Below are 16828 nucleotides of genomic sequence, written 5' to 3'. Positions count from 1 at the left end.
TGGGTGATGCACAAGGTTTCTCACCCAGACTGATTCGGCCCCTCCCATGATTCACCGGGCCAGGCGCGTCGAGGTGGGGAAATCACACCTCAGCTATAATTTTTCCCGCATAATTAGGGCTGCCACCCATCCTGCTTGTCTGAGAGACTCCCATAAATGAGGATTGATCTCCTGGACGCTGCTGTGTGCAACCCAGGTGGAAAATTTGTAAACTTATTTCCAGTGAAGCCATTTATCCGTAGATTGTAATACATGTGCAGTGTTGAAACATGTCTCTCAGATATGAGATGTCACATATTCTATTCCAAACCAGAAAAAACAATTAAACAAAAGCTCAGTCTGACTTGTAATTTACCCCAAATGCATTAACAGTAATCTGCCTCTTACATAAGGAGGCCATAACAATAAAAATGACTCTCTGATTGTCCATACCTAAGTTTACCAAACTTAGAGCAAAGGCTTTTGATAACACGTGGTTAGTGGCTAAGTCAGTGCTTCCCAAACCCTTCCTGTTGTGAACCTATTTTTATGCTGGCAACTTCTTGTGACCCTCAGATTGAACATCTGGGATACAAAAGTTGTTAAGTGGGGCCGGAGTGGGTAAATGATTTCACTCCAGCGGTTGAGCAGTGGGGAGGCTGCAGAATGACAGGACTTGATGAAAAGTCAGGCTTGCTGCTCAAAAATGAAGCAGATACCTATTTATTCACAGGCTTTTTGGAATCGTGAATGGACTGACAGAGCAGTTAATTAGGCTACACCCAGCACCAAAAAACAAACACATTTTAAGGTGCCTGGCAGCCTTCTGGAATCAGTGGCAGTTGCGTGCTCGTGACCTCAAAGGTTCTGACAAAGAGTTGGGAAGCTTTGGGTTAAGTATTGTGACCCTGCTGGACATTTATGAGCAGAGCTTCAGCTTATACAGTGATAGTAATAAACAACATTTAACACATTTCTTTTTCAATCCATTTTATCCCTTTTAGTTTACAAAGTATTATTTCAAAAGAAGAAAATTATAGACAGTTACATCTACTACGAAATGAAAATTCTGTCTGTGATAAAACAAGGTAGGTTAACTTCACGTTCTTGAACCTGACCAAAAAGAAATAAATAATGTTAATGCACATTAACATTACGTCAAACCGAAACACTAATCCGAGATATGCATTAACGCTGTATGGTCCATCAAATCACTTAGTCCACAGTCTGCATCTATACCATAACCGTTGAGATGGCAAATTAAATGGGAACAAATTGAATGTATGTTGACATACAGCAACTCACATTTATATAGCACCTTTAGCTCCGTGAAACCTCCCAAAGTGCTTTACAGGATAACGATTAGACAAAATTTGATTGTTGATTCTCTAGATATGACTAGATAAATAAGACAGGACCAAGTAATAATCTCACTCAGCTGACAGTGGTGGAAAGGTGTTGGAGGGACAAATGGTGTGAGAAGCTGGCTCAAAGCTGGCAAAAATACATCACTGCTACAACCATAAAAGATGTCATTTGTGACTTTGAGGGCCATTTCCATGCTTTGCAAGGAAAGATGGACATGGGTTTGGGAGGCATCCATACATTCGAGTGCTTTGGTTAGGAAAGGGAAATAGGGTGGTAGTTTGCAAGGATGGAGATGTCAGGGTGGTTGGTGAGATGTGGGCAGGTTGGTAAGACATGGGGAACAGCATTAGAGGAGAGGGAACCATTAACAATATCAGCTATTATTGGGAACAGGAGGAGATGTGAGTTCAGCAATTTAATGGAAACGCAAATAATGTGATGCAACAGAATTATCTGGCAAAGAAAAAGCTCAGAACTGAGTTAGGCAGAATAGAGGTTAATGTCTGGAATAGTGGAGGCACAGACTCTATAGTTATTCAAAACACAATTGAAATATACAATTGAGATGAATTGACTGTTCCACAGAACGGTCTGTACTTTTTTTCCACTCGCTCCTGGCACACTGAGACTGGTTGGAAAGGCCGACAATTGATTCCATCCTCAATTGTCTGAGAGTGCGGGCAGCTCGGTGGCGCAGTGGGCTAGCACCTCAAGGCGCCGAGGTCCCAGGTTCGATCCCGGCTCTGGTCACTGTCTGTGTGGAGTTTGCACATTCTCCCCGTGTTTGCGTGGGTTTTGCCCCCACAACCCAAAAATGTGCAGGGTAGGTGAATTGGACACGCTAAATTTCCCCTTAATTGGAAAAAATGAATGAGGTACTCTAAATTATTTTTAAAAAATTGTCTGAGAGTGAAACACATTCAGTTGTAACTTTCAAAAAGGGAGCTGGACAATTACCTGAAGAGTAAAGATAGGCAGGCTGCAAAGAAACAACATGAGTGGGACCAACTGAATTTCTCTTTCCAGAGAAGTGGCACAGATATGATGGGCTGAATGGCCACCTTACTGTAACTGTTCTATGACTTGATTTAAAAATCAAGCTGTTCCAGACACATAAAGGTAACCGTAAAATCTAATCTATGTAGTTGTATTTGTTCATGATAATTCTTTCCCAATCTTAAATTAGTCTCGATCATTCAAAATATTCTATGACTTTATGAGAAGCTATCCAGCGTGTAGGGGGCATATTCGTTTCTGTAGGACTTGGGAATTCTGCCAAGCTAGACAAAAGACCATCAGTGAAAACTTGCCTGACTTTGACAACAGAATAAAACAGTCCCCTCATGATGAAAAACAATATTTTGAATGATCGAAACTAATTTAAGATTGGGAAAAAATTATCATGAACAAATACAACTACATAGATTAGATTTTAAGGTTACCTTTACGTGTCTGGAACAGCTTGATTTTAAAAATTTATTCAAAATTTATAAAGAATGAATGAAGAAAGGTTCTAAGAACGTTTTTCAAGATAACAGGAGACAATATGGAGAAAGTTCTGGAATATAGGGCCAAGGTAACTTGTCGAGGAAATAATTCTTGTTTCAGTGATGTACACACTTCCCATTTATACTGGTTCTTAATATAATTGGAAAACATAATTCCATTCATATTGCTGAAGGGAACTTTGCAGACAGCATTAATTCCAATAATTGTATGTTGGGGAAGAATGAGTCTGAAGTTGGTCTGTGCTGTAAACCGGGTTTATTTCAGCCAACAGCCAAGAGAACCGGGGATGGGCGGAGGGGGAAGGGGGGGGGGGGAGTGGCAGGGGACCCATGGGAGCCAGGGGACCACAGGGAGCAGACAGGAAAGGAAGGAAGGGCAGGCCGGTAAGCAATCGACAGAGAACCAGGGGACATACAACAAGACCAAAGAAAAGGAATGCCAAAGGGAATATATTCTATTGCAACACAATTTCACCATCTCTTGTTCACTAGAGTGATTGGACTCTGTTACAAATCGTTATTGGGCTCATTGGAAAGTAGTCCATGCTTTCAGGGATTGATTATCTGGTCACGTGTATTTTGGAATTTTTTTAAAGTGCTTGCAGGCTTAGGTTCTGTTGAGCCTTTTGAGTGGTGCATTTGGCAGAATCTCCCATGGAAAACCGAGAGCCCCTCAGGGATGTGACGCACTCCCTTGATGTGACTGAGGCTGGAGACAGGCGTCGGGATTCTCCCCTACCCGGCGAGGCGGGGGGTCCCGGCGGGACGGAGTGGCGCGAACCACTCCGGCGTTGGGCCGCCCCAAAGGTGCGGAATCTCCGCACCTTTAGGGACTAGGCCCTCATCTTTAGGGGCTAGGCCCGCCCCCGAGTGGTTGGCGCCCCGCCGGCTGGCGTGGAAGGCCTTTGGCGCCACGCCAACCGGGGCTGAAGGGACTCTGCCAGCCAGCGGGAGTCCGCGCATGCGTGAGAGTGTAAGCGGCTGCTGACCTCATCCCCGCGCATGCGCAAGGGGGGGGGGGTCACCTACGCGTCGGCCATGGCGGGGACCTATACGGGCGACACGTAATAAAAGAGTGCCCCCACGGCACAGGCCCGCCCGCGGATCGGTGGGCCCCGATCGCGGGCAAGGTCACCGTGGGGTCACCCCCCCCGGGGCCAGATCGCCCCGCGCCCTCCCCAGGACCCTGGAGCTCACCCGCGCCACCAGGTCCCGCCAGTAAGGAACCTGGTTCAATTCACGTGGGCGGGGCCGGCGTAGCAGCAGCGGGACTTCGGCCCATCGCGGGCCGGAGAATCGCCAGGGGGGCCCGCCGACCGGCGCGCGATTCCCGCCCCCGCCGAATCTCTGGTGCCGGAGAATTCGGCGGCCAGCGGGGGCGGGATTCACGCGGGCCCCAGCGATTCTCCGACCCGGCGGGCGGTCGGAGAATCCCGCCCATGGTTACAGAGGATGTGCTGAAGGTCCTCTTACCGTAATTTCCCTATCGCCCCTGGATGTTGCATAATCTTGCCAGGTCAGATTCACCCCATTTTCCAGTCATACCTTCCCAACAATTGCCACAGAGATGTGCTTGGGTCCAGACCTGAATTTCAAACCCAGAATGGTTGCTATGGTTTATTCGGTATGCAACGCGATTTTCATTTAATTTCAATGACGGTGTTGCCCAGTAGAGAATTGCTGGTATGGCTACACCATTACCATATACACTCACTTTTGAAGAAAGTACTGATGTACACTTGCACAAAACACTACTTTATGTAACAAGCACGACTGTTAACCATTAACTGAGAAAGTAAGCACTCAAAATGATGAATGCGCTTGCACTTTCTTTTATTTTTGATTTCACTATTTTATCTACAAGCATGCAAAGAGAAGTGTTAAAGTACTTATATTCAACACTATTTGAGGCGAATGTAGGTGGAGGCCGCACGTTGGGTGTCCTGCTACAGTCTTTGTTTTTTGGGTCTTCATGCCTGATCTTCGGGTACTTTTTGGATGAGCTGGTGTGTGATGTCCGAAGGAATCATTGGAATGTCGAAGTTCCAGAAGAAAGATAAGGGAAGGAAGGGGGCGAGCGAACGTCCACTGGCGACTGTTGCTGTCGGTCCAGCCGGAGGAAAGATGCTGATTCGTCAGGTGGGGCTGCTCCCATTACGGTTGAGACTCTGACTGAGGTGTATTTGGGGAGTTTGAAAGGCTGTTCACCAAACAGTTAGAGGTGCTTTGAAGGGAGATGATGGCTTTGCTCAAAGAGTGGGTGGAGGAGGCTCTTGCCCCGATAAAGGTTACATTAACGAAGACTTAGGTCGAGATGGGCGAGCAAGAAGAAGAGAAGTTGAAGAGGGTGGAGTAGGCAGTCGCAACACGGAGACCAGTCCGCCTCAATGGGCGAGGAACTGAGGAAGGTGGCAGAGGTCAATAAGGGGCTGAGAGCCAAAGTGGAGGACCTGGAGAACAGGTCGAAGAGACAGAATTTGAAGATCGTGAGTCTGCCAAGGGGGTGGAGGGCCAGAGGCCAACCGAGCATTTTGCGATTATGTTCACAAACTTGATGGGGGAGGGGAAGAGGCTTCTTTCTATGATCTGTACATCGGTCACTCCGGCCGAAACGGAGAACAAATGAGCCACCAAGGGTGGTCAGAGTCTGTTCCAACAGTTACCACATGAAGGAGATGGTTTTGAGCGAGGCGAAGCAGAAGCAGGGTGCAAAGTGGTAAGGCGTTGGTATACGTGTACACCAAGATCTTATGGCAGAGCTAGCGAGAAGACGGGCGGCCTTTGGACGGGTGAAGGCGACATTGTACAGCAGTGGGTTGAGATTCGGAGTGATCTACCCTGCGAAGCTGAGAGTGACTCACATCTCAAAGGACTTTGAGAAACATGAAAAATGGAGGCAAGAGGAGGAGGCTATTTGGCCCTTTCAGCCTGCTCTGCCATTCATTATGATCATGGCTGATCACCAAGTTCAATACCCTGATCCTGCCTTCCCACCCCCATCTCCCTTGATCCCTATAGCCCCAAGAGCTATATCTAATTCCTTCTTGAAATTACACAATGTTTTGGCCTCAACTACTTTCTGTGGTGGTGAATTCCACATACTCACCACTCTCTGGGTGAAGAAATTTCTCCTCACCTCAGTCCTAAAAGGTTTACTCTTTATCCTCAAACTACGACCCCCTAGCTCTGGACTCCCCCCACCATCGCGAACATTCTTTCTGAATCTACCCTGTCTAATCCTGTTCGAATTTTTAAAGTTTCTATGAGATCCCCTCTCACTCTTCTAAGCTCCAATGAATAGATCATCGAATTTACAGTGCAGGAGGAGGCCCTTTGGCCCATCGTGTCTGCACCTGCCCTTGAAAAGAGCACCCCACTTAAGCCTGCAATCCCCGGAATGCAATAACTGGACCCAACCTTTTGGACACTAAGGGGCAATTTAGCATGGCCAATGCACCCAACCTGCACATTTTTGAACATTTTGGGTGGCTTCATAGTGCCAAGATCCCGGGTTCGATTCCTGCTTGGGTCACTGTCTGTGCGGAGTCTGCGCGTTCTCCCCGTGTCTGCGTGGGTTTCCTCTGAGTCCTTCAGTTTCCTTCCACAAGTCCCGAAAGACGTGCAGTTAGGTGAATTGAACATTCTGAATTCTCCCTCAGCGTACCCGGACAGGTGCCGGAGTGTGGCGACTAGGGGCTCTTCACAGTAACTTCATTACGGTGTTAATGTAAGAATACTTGTGATAATAATAAAGATTATTGTTAAACCGGAGCACCTGGAGGAAACACACGCAGACATGGGGAGAAAGTGCAAACTCCACACAGACCGTCACCCACGGCCGGAATTGAACCCGGGACCCTGGAGTTGATAGGCCGCTTTAGTCCCTCATCATTTGACAGTTCTGCCAATCCAGGAATCAGCCTGGTAATCCTTCGCTGCACTTCCTTCATAACAAGAACATTCTTCCTCAGATAAGGTAAAGACAGCGGCAGCAGAGACATCCATTAAGGCTGACGGACTGGGACGGAGATGAGGGATGAGAGTTGGGATCTGGACTTGAATGGTGTGGACTAGGAATGTTTTTCTTCAAACTTTTTTCTTAGATTTTTTCAACGGGGGTTTTTCCATGTGTTTTGTTTCTTATGGATGTGTTTTGTTTTTCTGTTCAGGGAATGTGGTCTCCCCACTCTGGCGATGTGCATGGGGAATTGGAGTTGGCCTTTGATGGGAGGGGTGTTGGAGGGTTTCAGGGCATGAGGAGTCGGGTTGCTAAGGGTGTGGTGGGGAGGAGGAGAGCGCTCTGGCACACCGCGCTAACAAACAAAGGTTGGTGAGTGAACGGGAGTGTGGTATGGGGAGGGGCAGCTGTTGTTGCAACCTGGTAAAACAGGTTTTGAAGGACCTGGCAGATGTGAATAGTGGGGTGGGTGTGTTCGTCACCACTCATGGATATATTAGGTGCTTTGTGGTAAGGCCCTGTACTACAGGTACGGGGGTAGTTCCCTGCCTGCTGGCTCTGCCCAGTAGGCAGAGTATAAATATGTGTGCTCCTCATACAGCAGCCATTTTCGCCAGCTGCTGTAGGAGGCCACACATCTTAGTGTAATAAAGCCTCGATTGCATTCAACTCTCGTCTTTGTGTAATTGATCGTGCATCAATTTATTATACTAAAGTTTTCAGAAGATGGACCTCCGCACCAAGCCGGATCGCCTGCAGCTGGATCCGCAATCAGGTAACGCCAAAAAGGACTTTGAACATTGGCTAGCCTGTTTCGAAGCTTGCATCAGGTCTGCACCAGACCCAATTCCGGAAGCTCAGAAGATTCAGATCCTCTACACGCGGCTGAGCTCCAGCGTCTTTCCACTTATCCAGGACACGCCGACCTACGATAATGCCATGGCGCTACTGAAAGAAAACCGTGTTCAGCGGACTAACACGCTTTACGCCAGACTCATCCTCTCCAATCGTAGTCAACTCCCTGATGAGTCAGTAGAAGATTTCTGACGTTCTCTAATTCCCCGAGTCAGAGACTGTGACTGTCAGGCCTTCACGGCCACAGAACACTCGAACTTGCTCATGAGAGACACTTTTGTTACGGGGATAGGGTCAGATTACACCCGCCAGCGCCTTTTAGAAGGGGCCACACTCGACCTCGCGGCAACTAAAAAGCTTGTGCTCTCGCTGACAGTTGCCTCGCGCAGCATCCAGGCCTACACCCCCGACCGTATGGCCCACCCCTTCTATGCATCGTGGACTCTGCAGACGGCTGCCCCATCGAGAACCCCACTCAGCCAACTCCAAGCCTGTGCCGCGCGCCAGCCAACCAACCCTGGGGGCCCCAGATGTTACTTCTGTGGGCAGCTAAAACATCCCCGACAACGCTGCCCAGCCCGGAGCGCCCTTTCCAAGGCTTGCGGCAAGAAGGGACATTTTGCTGCGGTCAGCCAGGCCCGCTCAGTTGCCGCTATTGTTCCGACCCCCACCAGTGTGCGCCGCCATCTTCCCCTCAGACCATGCACGGCCAGTGGGCGTCACCATCTTCCCCTCCTCGGACCACATGCGGCCCGTGGGCGCCGCCATCTTGTTCGGCCCCCACCACGTGCGGCCTGTGGGCGCCGCCATCTTGTCCTCCCCAGGACCATCAAGCGCCGCCATCTTGTCTCCCCCACGGCACATGCGGCCCATGGGCGCTGCCAGCGTACCAGGACCCGTGCCCCCGGGCACCCCATCGTCTGCCACCATCGACAACCAGCCGCGTCTCGCCTCGGTCACAATTGACCAGCCTCGCCCACACAACCTAGCAGCCGCCTCTACAAACGTGAAAATCGATGGGCATGAGATCTCCTGCCTGCTGGACTCCTGGAGCACCGAGAGCTTCATCCATCCCAATACGGTAAGGCGCTGCTCCCTCGCGGTACACCCCGCCAACCAGAAAATCTCCCTGGCCTCCGGGTCCCACTCCGTGGTGATCTGGGGGTACTGCATAACCGCTCTCACTGTCCAGGGCGTGGAGTTTAGCGGCTTCCGCATCTACGTCCTCCCCAACCTCTGCGCTGCCTTGCTACTCGGCCTGGACTTCCAGTGCACCCTCCAGAGCCTAACATTGAAATTTGGCGGGCTCCTATCACCCCTTACTGTGTCCGGCCTCGCGACTCTAAAGGTCGACCCACCTTCCCTATTTGCAAACTTAACCCTAGATTGCAAACCCGTTGCCACCCGGAGCAGACGGTACAGCGCCCAGGACAGGACCTTCATCAGGTCCGAAGTCCAGCGGCTGATTCGGGAAGGCATCATCGAGGCCGGCAACAGCCCCTGGAGAGCCCAAGTGGTAGTGGTGAAAACTGGGGAGAAACACAGAATGGTCGTGGACTGCAGCCAGACCATCAATCGGTACACACAGCTCGACACGTACCCCCTCCCACGCATATCTGATATGGTCAATCAGATTGCACAGTACCGGGTCTTCTCAACGGTAGACCTCAAATCCGCCTACCACCAGCTCCCCATTCGTAAATCAGACCGTCCATACACCGCTTACGAGGCGGACGGTCGACTCTATTACTTCCTCAGGGTTCCCTTTGGCGTCCCTCTTCCAAAGGGAGATGGACCGAATGGTCAACCGGTACGGTTTGCGGGCCACCTTCCCGTACCTAGACAACGTCACCATCTGCGGCCATGACCAGCAGGACCACGATGCCAACCGTGCCAAATTTCTCCACACCACCACTCTCCTCAACCTCACTTACAACAAGGAGAAGTGCGTGTTCAGCACGACTCGCTTAGCCATACTCGGCTATGTGGTCCAGAATGGAGATCTGGGGCCCGATCCCGACCGCATGCGCCCCCTCATGGAACTTCCCCTCCCCCACTGCCCCAAGGCCCTCAAACGCTGCCTGGGGTTCTTCTCGTACTACGCCCAGTGGGTCCCCAACTATGTGGACAAGGCCCGCTCACTCATTCAGTCCACCCATTTTCCCCTGACGGCCGATGCACAGCAGGCCTTCGCCCGTATCAGAGCCGATATCGCCAAGGCCGGGATGCATGCAGTAGACGAGACACTGCCCTTTCAAGTAGAGAGCGATGCATCGGACGTCGCCCTTGCTGCCACCCTCAATCAGGCAGGCAGACCCTTGGCATTCTTTTCTCGCACCCTTCATGCCTCAGAAATTCGGCACTCACCCGTCGAAAAAAAGGCTCAAGCTATCGTTGAAGCTGTGCGGCATTGGAGGCATTACCTGGCCGGCAGGAGATTCACTCTCGTCACTGACCAACGGTCAGTAGCCTTCATGTTTAATAACACACAGCGGGGCAAGATCAAAAACGATAAAATCTTGTGGTGGATGATCGAGCACTCCATCTATAATTACGAGATTTTGTATTGCTTTGGCAAACTCAACGAGCCCCCAGACGCCCTATCCCGAGGTACATGTGCCAGCGCACAAGTAGACCGACTTCGGACCCTGCACAACAGCCTTTGTCACCCGGGAGTCACACGGTTGTACCATTTCAGACAGGCCCGCAACCAGCCCTACTCCGTCGAGGAAGTATGGACAATCACCAGGGACTGCCAGGTCTGTGCGGAGTGCAAGCCGCACTTCTACCAGCTGGAACGTGCGTGCCTGGTGAAGGCCTCCCGCCGCTTTGAACGCCTCAGCGTGGACTTCAAAAGACCCCTCCCCTCCATCGACCGTAACACGTACTTCCTCAGTGTGGTCGATGAATATTCCAGATTCCCCTTCGCCAGCCCATGCCCCGACATGACGTCTGCCACCGTCATCAAAGCCCTCAACACCATCTTCGCTCTGTTTGGCTTCCCTGCCTACGTCCACACATTAAAGAAGCCATCCCCCATGGACAAGCCCTCCGTATACGCAAGATCTGCTCAGACGAGGAGGAGCGTAACAGACATCTACAGACTCTGTAGGATGCCCTCATATGAACGGGATATGGCGCTCGACTCATCGATCGACAGTTCCAACGCGCCACAGCAAAAAACTGCACCGACCTCTTCAGAAGACAAACATGGGACACAACCGACAGAATACCCTTCGTCGTCCAGCACTTTCCCGGAGCGGAGAAACTACAACATCTTCTTCGCAGCCTTCAACACGTCATCGATGAAGATGAACATTTTGCCAAGGTCATCCCTACACCCCCACTACTTGCCTTCAAACAACCGCGCAACCTCAAACAAACCATTGTTTGCAGCAAACTACGCAGCCTTCAGAACAGTGACCACGACACCACACAACCCTGCCATGGCAATCACAGGACGTGGCATTTCATCGACATGGATATCACCATTACACGTGAGAACACCACTCACCAGGTACGCGGTACATGCTCGTGCGACTCGGCCAACGTTGTCTACCTCATACGCTGCAGGAAAGGATGTCCCGAAGCGTGGTATATTGGCGAGACCATGCAGACGCTGCAACAACGAATGAACGGACATTGTGCGACAATCACCAGGCGGGAATGTTCCCTTCCAGTCGGGGAACACTTCAGCAGTCAAGGACATTCAGCCTCTGATCTCCGGATAAGCGTTCTCCAAGGTGGCCTTCAGGACGCGCGACAACGCAGAATCGCCGAACAGAAACTTACAGCCAAGTTCCGCACACATGAGTGTGGCCTCAACCGGGACCTGGGATTCATGTCGCATTACATTCACCCCCCACCATCTGGCCTGGGCTTGCAAAATCCTACCAACGGTCCTGGCTTGAGACAATTCACACCTCTTTAACCTGGAGTTACCCCATCTTTGGATCTGTAAAGATTTAATCACTTGCTAATGCTCGCATTCTAAGCATTGTCTGGCATCTTTGAATTTGTCATTTCTATGTTTCTGGAACATACCTCTTCATTCACCTGCACTCCGAAAGCTAGTGTTCGAAACAAACCTTTTGGACTTTAACTTGGTGTTGTAAGACTTCTTACTGTGCTCACCGCAGTCCAACGCCGGCATCTCCACATTATGTCCACAGTGACAGGGGATCTTCATTCATGAGCTATGAGCTGTGTCAATTCCTGCTCAACAAGGGGTATCGCCTCGAGCAGGACGACCAGCTATAACCCCTGGGGAAACGGGCAGGTGGAGAGGGAGAATGGGACGGTCTGGAGGGCCATCCAACTGTCCCTGCAGTCCAGAAATCTTCCAGCCTCCTGCTGGCAGGAGGTCCTTACCGACGCACTGCACACCATTCGGTCGCTCCTATGCACTGCGACTAATGACACACCCCATGAAGGTCTATTTGCCTTCCCCAGGAAGTCCTCCAGGGTGTCACTCCCAACTTGGCTCGCAGCTCCAGGACCCGTACTCCTCCGTAAGCACGTACGACTCCACAAGGCGGACCCGTTGGTTGAGAGGGTACAGCTACTCCATGCCAACCCACAGTACGCCTACGTAGCGTACCCCGATGGCTGCCAAGATACTGTCTCCCTCAGGGACCTGGCACCAGCTGGGTCCAGACACACACACCCCTCCGGCCCGGCGCCACACTCCCCTCGCCCGGCGCACCCAGCCACAACCCCCGCCCCAGGACAATCGGTCCTCCCCCTGCCCACGCCCGAGGATGAAGAGGATTTCGGCATGCTCCCAGAGTCACCGAAGACCAGGCCGACACCGGAATCACCGCCATCACTGCGGCTCTCCCAACGGCAGATCGAGGCTCCGGACCGACTGAACCTCTAACTTGATCGGGACTCTTAAAACATCATCCTTCTGTATAATTCTCCTCCACCCCCGCTGGACTCAATTTTTTTTCTGTACTTTAAAACATCTACTTGTATATAGTTCTCCACCACCCCCACTGGACTCAATTTTAACAGGGGGTGAATGTGGTAGTCACCAATGATGTATATATTAGGTTCTTTGTGGTAAGGCCCTGTACTGCAGGTACGGGGGTAGTTCCCTGCCTGCTGGCTCCGCCCAGTAGGCGGAGTATAAATATGTGTGCTCCTCATACAGCAGCCATTTTCACCAGCTGCTGTAGGAGGCCACACATCTTCGTGTAATAAAGCCTCGATTGCATTCAACTCTCATCTTTGTGTAATTGATCGTGCATCAGTGGGTTGGGGGTGGAATCTAAACTGGGTGAGGTGATTGCAAGAGGAAGTGGATGGAGGAATTTTGGGAACGGGGGATCGGGCTTGACGGTAACAAAATGATGGGGTGGGACTTGCGGTGGCGGCTATGAGGGAGTCGGTTGCACATTTGGTGGCTCCCGTTTCGGTCGGACTTTTGGACCTTTTCCTCCGACTTTTTTGCGCTTTTGAGCGCGGAACTGGAAAGCAATAGTATTCAGACACAGGACCCATACAGAATTGTGTGGACCTAAGAAGCCGGAGGGACCGTAAACAGCAGAAGAAGTGGTCGAGTAAGGGCACAGTGGAGGCTGTGAGAGAGACCAGCATGGCTGGTGTTCAGAGCAAGGCGCCGACAACCCAGCCCACAATGGAGCAGCTGCTGCAGACTATGCAGGAGGGCTTTTTGGCTCTGAAGCATGACAACTTGGAGCCTCTACAGAAGTCGATTGACCGGATGGGTAAAAGGCTGGATGATCAGGCTGAGAAGCTTCAGCAGCTGGAGAAGTCAGTGGAGGAGCAGGCTGACTTTCAAACGGTGGCGGATGTGGAGATTCGGAGGCTGAGGGACCAGCAAAAAGTACATCTGGAAAGGCTGGAGGACCTGGACAACAGATCTCGCCGGGAGAATGTGAGAACCGTGGGTCTCCCGGAGGGGGCAGAGGGGCTAGACGCTGCCGCGTATGTGGAGGGTCTGTTTCAGAAGTTGCTGGGAAACGAGGTGTTCCCGCGCCCGCCGGTGGTGGACAGGGCACACAGAGCGCAGATGAGGCAGCCGCGACAAGGGGGTCCCCCACGAGCGATGGTGGTACGCTTTCACAGGTACCTGGACAAGGAACGGGTGCTGCAATGGGCAAAGAGCACACGAGGCTGGACTTGGGACAATATCACCCTGCGTGTTTACTAAGATTTGAGCGCTGAGGTGGCCAGGAGGAGGGGAGGCTACAGGCAGGTGAAGGAGATACTGTATAAAAACAAGGTGAAATTCGGGCTGCTTTTTCCAGCGCGACTGTGGGTTACGGATGAGGGTCAGCACCACTGTTTCGAGGAACCCGAAGAGGCGATGGACTTCGTTAAGAAGCAAGGGCTGGCCCTGAGTTGAGGATGTTTGGACTCATGTTAGAACTTTTAAGTATATGTGGTGTCTGTATGTTTGGGTTCGTTTTTGTTGTTTCTTTTTTCGACCTTTTTAGGGTGTTGGAAGGTGGTAGGGATGTATTTTTTTTTGGCGTGCTTTTTGCGTGGTTTACCTGAATGTTTCCTGTTTGGGCTCTTTGATTAGTTGGAGTTTGGCTGGGGGGAAAATAACAAAGAAAACAGTTAAAAGGGTTGGGTTAAAATGGATGCTTCAGGGGAACTTTGTGCAATCTTTTTCTGTGTCTGTATGGGAAGGACTGAGAATGGCTGTTATTTCTTATCTCTTTTTTTTTCTTGTTTAACTTGAATTGTGCTATTGTGGGGGTTGTTTATGATTTGTATAGAGTGTTTGCTTAAGTAGGGCTGATCTGGAGAAGTGGTATGGATGGATCGGGGGAGTGGTGACTGGGAACAATGGGTGGGAGACGTGCTGGCGCCGAGGCTGGGTGCCCCAGGCTAGCTGAGTGCAGCTAGTCAACGGTAGCCGAGGTGGGGGGGGCGGGTGTGCATATAGGTAGATTAGAGCAGGGGTAAGTGATAGGATGGTGTTGCTGGGGGGGAGGGGGGTGGGAGTTGTTCTGCTGCCGGGGATGGTAACTGGGCATGGCAACAGTGAGGTGGTCATGGGTGGAGCCGGTCAGGAGGCGGGCCAGATGAAGCGCGGCACATGGCTGGGGGGCTGGCCAAGGAAAGGGGATGGCTGATCGGCAAAGGGTGCGCGTGTGTTTGCGCATCAGCGGGTTCTGAAGGCGGACATAGTGTTGCTGCAGGAGACGCACCTGGAAGTGGCAGACCAGGTTAGGTTAAGGAAGGTCTGGGTCAGTCAGGTCTTTCATTCGGGGTTTGATTCTAAGACGAGGGGGGTTGCGATCCTGATTAATAAAAGGGTACAATTTGAGGCAGAGGGCACAGTCGTGGATGGGGGTGGCAGGTTCGTTATGGTGAGGGGTAAGCTCAAAGGGGTGAGAGTAGTCCTGGTCAGTGTGTATGGCCCTAATTGGGATGATGTGCATTTTATTAGGAGGATGCTAGGGAAGATCCCCGACTTGGACTTGCGTAAGCTGATCATGGGAGGGGACTTTAATACAGTCCTGGACCCGAGCCTGGACCGATCATTTTCAAGAACGGGCAGGTTGCCAGCGATGGCAAAGGAACTGAGAAGGTTCATGGAGCAAACGGGGGGAGCAGATCCATGGAAATTTAGCCAGCCGACGGTGAGGGAGTTCTCGTACTACTCCCATGTCCACAAGGTGTATTCCCGAATTGACTACTTTGTTATGAGTAGGGACCTGCTGGCCGGAATGGTGGGGGCAGAATATTCGGCAATTGCCATATTGGACCATGCTCCGCACTGGGTAGACCTGCAGTTTTGTAAGGACAGCTTTCAGAGCCCACGATGGAGGCTGGAAGTTGGACTACTCGCGGACGAGGCGGTGTGTGAGAGGCTGAGGAAATGCATGCAGAATTACCTGCAGGTGAACGATAGTGAACGGCAGTGGTGCTCTGGGAGGCACTGAAGGCAGTGGTGAGAGGGGAGCTGATTTCAATCCGGGCGTACAGGGACAGGACAGATAGGCAGAGACGGACCGACTGATTAAGGAAATTCTACGAACCGACAGGAGTTATGCGGAATCCCCGAGGCTAGAGTTACTCAGGAAACGACAGAGGCCGCAGGCCGAATTTGGGGTGCTCAGTACAGGCAAGGCTGTAGAGCAGCTTAGAAAGGTAAAAGGCGCGATTTATGAGCATGGGGAGAAGGCCAGTAGAATGCTTGCGCAACAACGAAGGAGGGGCTGCTTTAGCACACTGGGCTAAATCACTGGCTTTTAAAGCAGACCAAGGCAGGCCAGCAGCATGGTTCGATTCCCGTAACAGCCTCCCCGAACAGGCGCCGGTATGTGGCGACTCGGGGCTTTTCACAGTAACTTCATTTGAAGCCTACTTGTGACAATAAGCGATTTTCATTTCATTTCATTTTCATTTCATTTAATTCATAAGGAAGAGGGAAGCGGCTAGGGAAATAGGGAGGATAGTGGATGGGGAAGGTAATCTCGTGGGTGACCGGGCAGGGCTGAACAAGGTCTTCGGGGACTTTTATAGGAAGCTGTACACTTCGGAACCACGTTGGGGGGGGGGGGGGGGCGGATGAGGCGATTCCTGGACGGACTGACCTTCCCACTGACCTTCCCAAGAGTGGGGAGGGAGCTGGTGGATGGACTGGAGGCCCTGGTCAGGATCAAAGAGGTATTGGGGGGCCTGAAGGTCATGCAGTCGGGTAAAGCCCCGGGGCCGGATGGGTATCCGGTGGAGTTTTACAAAACATTTGCCAGGATAGTGGGGCCGATGATAGTCAGGATCTTTAACGAGGCAAGAGACAGAGGGAGTTTACCCCCGACGATGTCGCAGGCCACCATCTCACTCATTCTGAAACGGGATAAGGACCCGGAGGCCTGTGGGTCATACAGGCCGATCTCTTTGATCAACGTGGACACCAACTTACTGGCCAAGATTTTGGCGACCAGAATTGAGGACTGTGTTCCGGATGTAATTGTGGAGGCCCAAACCGGGTTTGTAAAGGGGAGGCAGCTGGTGGCCAACCTAAGAAGGCTGCTTAATGTGATTATGATGCCCCCGGAGAGTAGGGAGGTAGAGATAGTGGTAGCTATGGATGCTGAAAAGGCTTTTGACCGGGTCGAGTGGGATTATCTGTGGGAGGTACTAGGACGGTTCGGGTTCGGGGCGGGGTTCATCG

General features: G+C 51.5%; 1 protein-coding gene across 1 annotated transcript in view; it reads left to right on the top strand.

The window, feature by feature from the left end:
* Nucleotides 1–16828, top strand: part of LOC140403205 (complement C3-like) — a 297922-nt gene that overhangs the window by 265477 nt on the left and 15617 nt on the right. The window contains exon 39 of the mRNA XM_072490957.1: nt 984–1067. Within this exon, the coding sequence (XP_072347058.1) occupies nt 984–1067 (84 nt within the window). The remainder of the gene's footprint in view (nt 1–983; nt 1068–16828) is intronic.

Source organism: Scyliorhinus torazame, chromosome 27 (genome assembly GCF_047496885.1).
Source record: "Scyliorhinus torazame isolate Kashiwa2021f chromosome 27, sScyTor2.1, whole genome shotgun sequence".
Lineage (NCBI taxonomy): Eukaryota > Metazoa > Chordata > Chondrichthyes > Carcharhiniformes > Scyliorhinidae > Scyliorhinus > Scyliorhinus torazame.
Note: the sequence above shows the minus strand (reverse complement) of the source record. Positions and strands in the feature narration are given on the sequence as shown.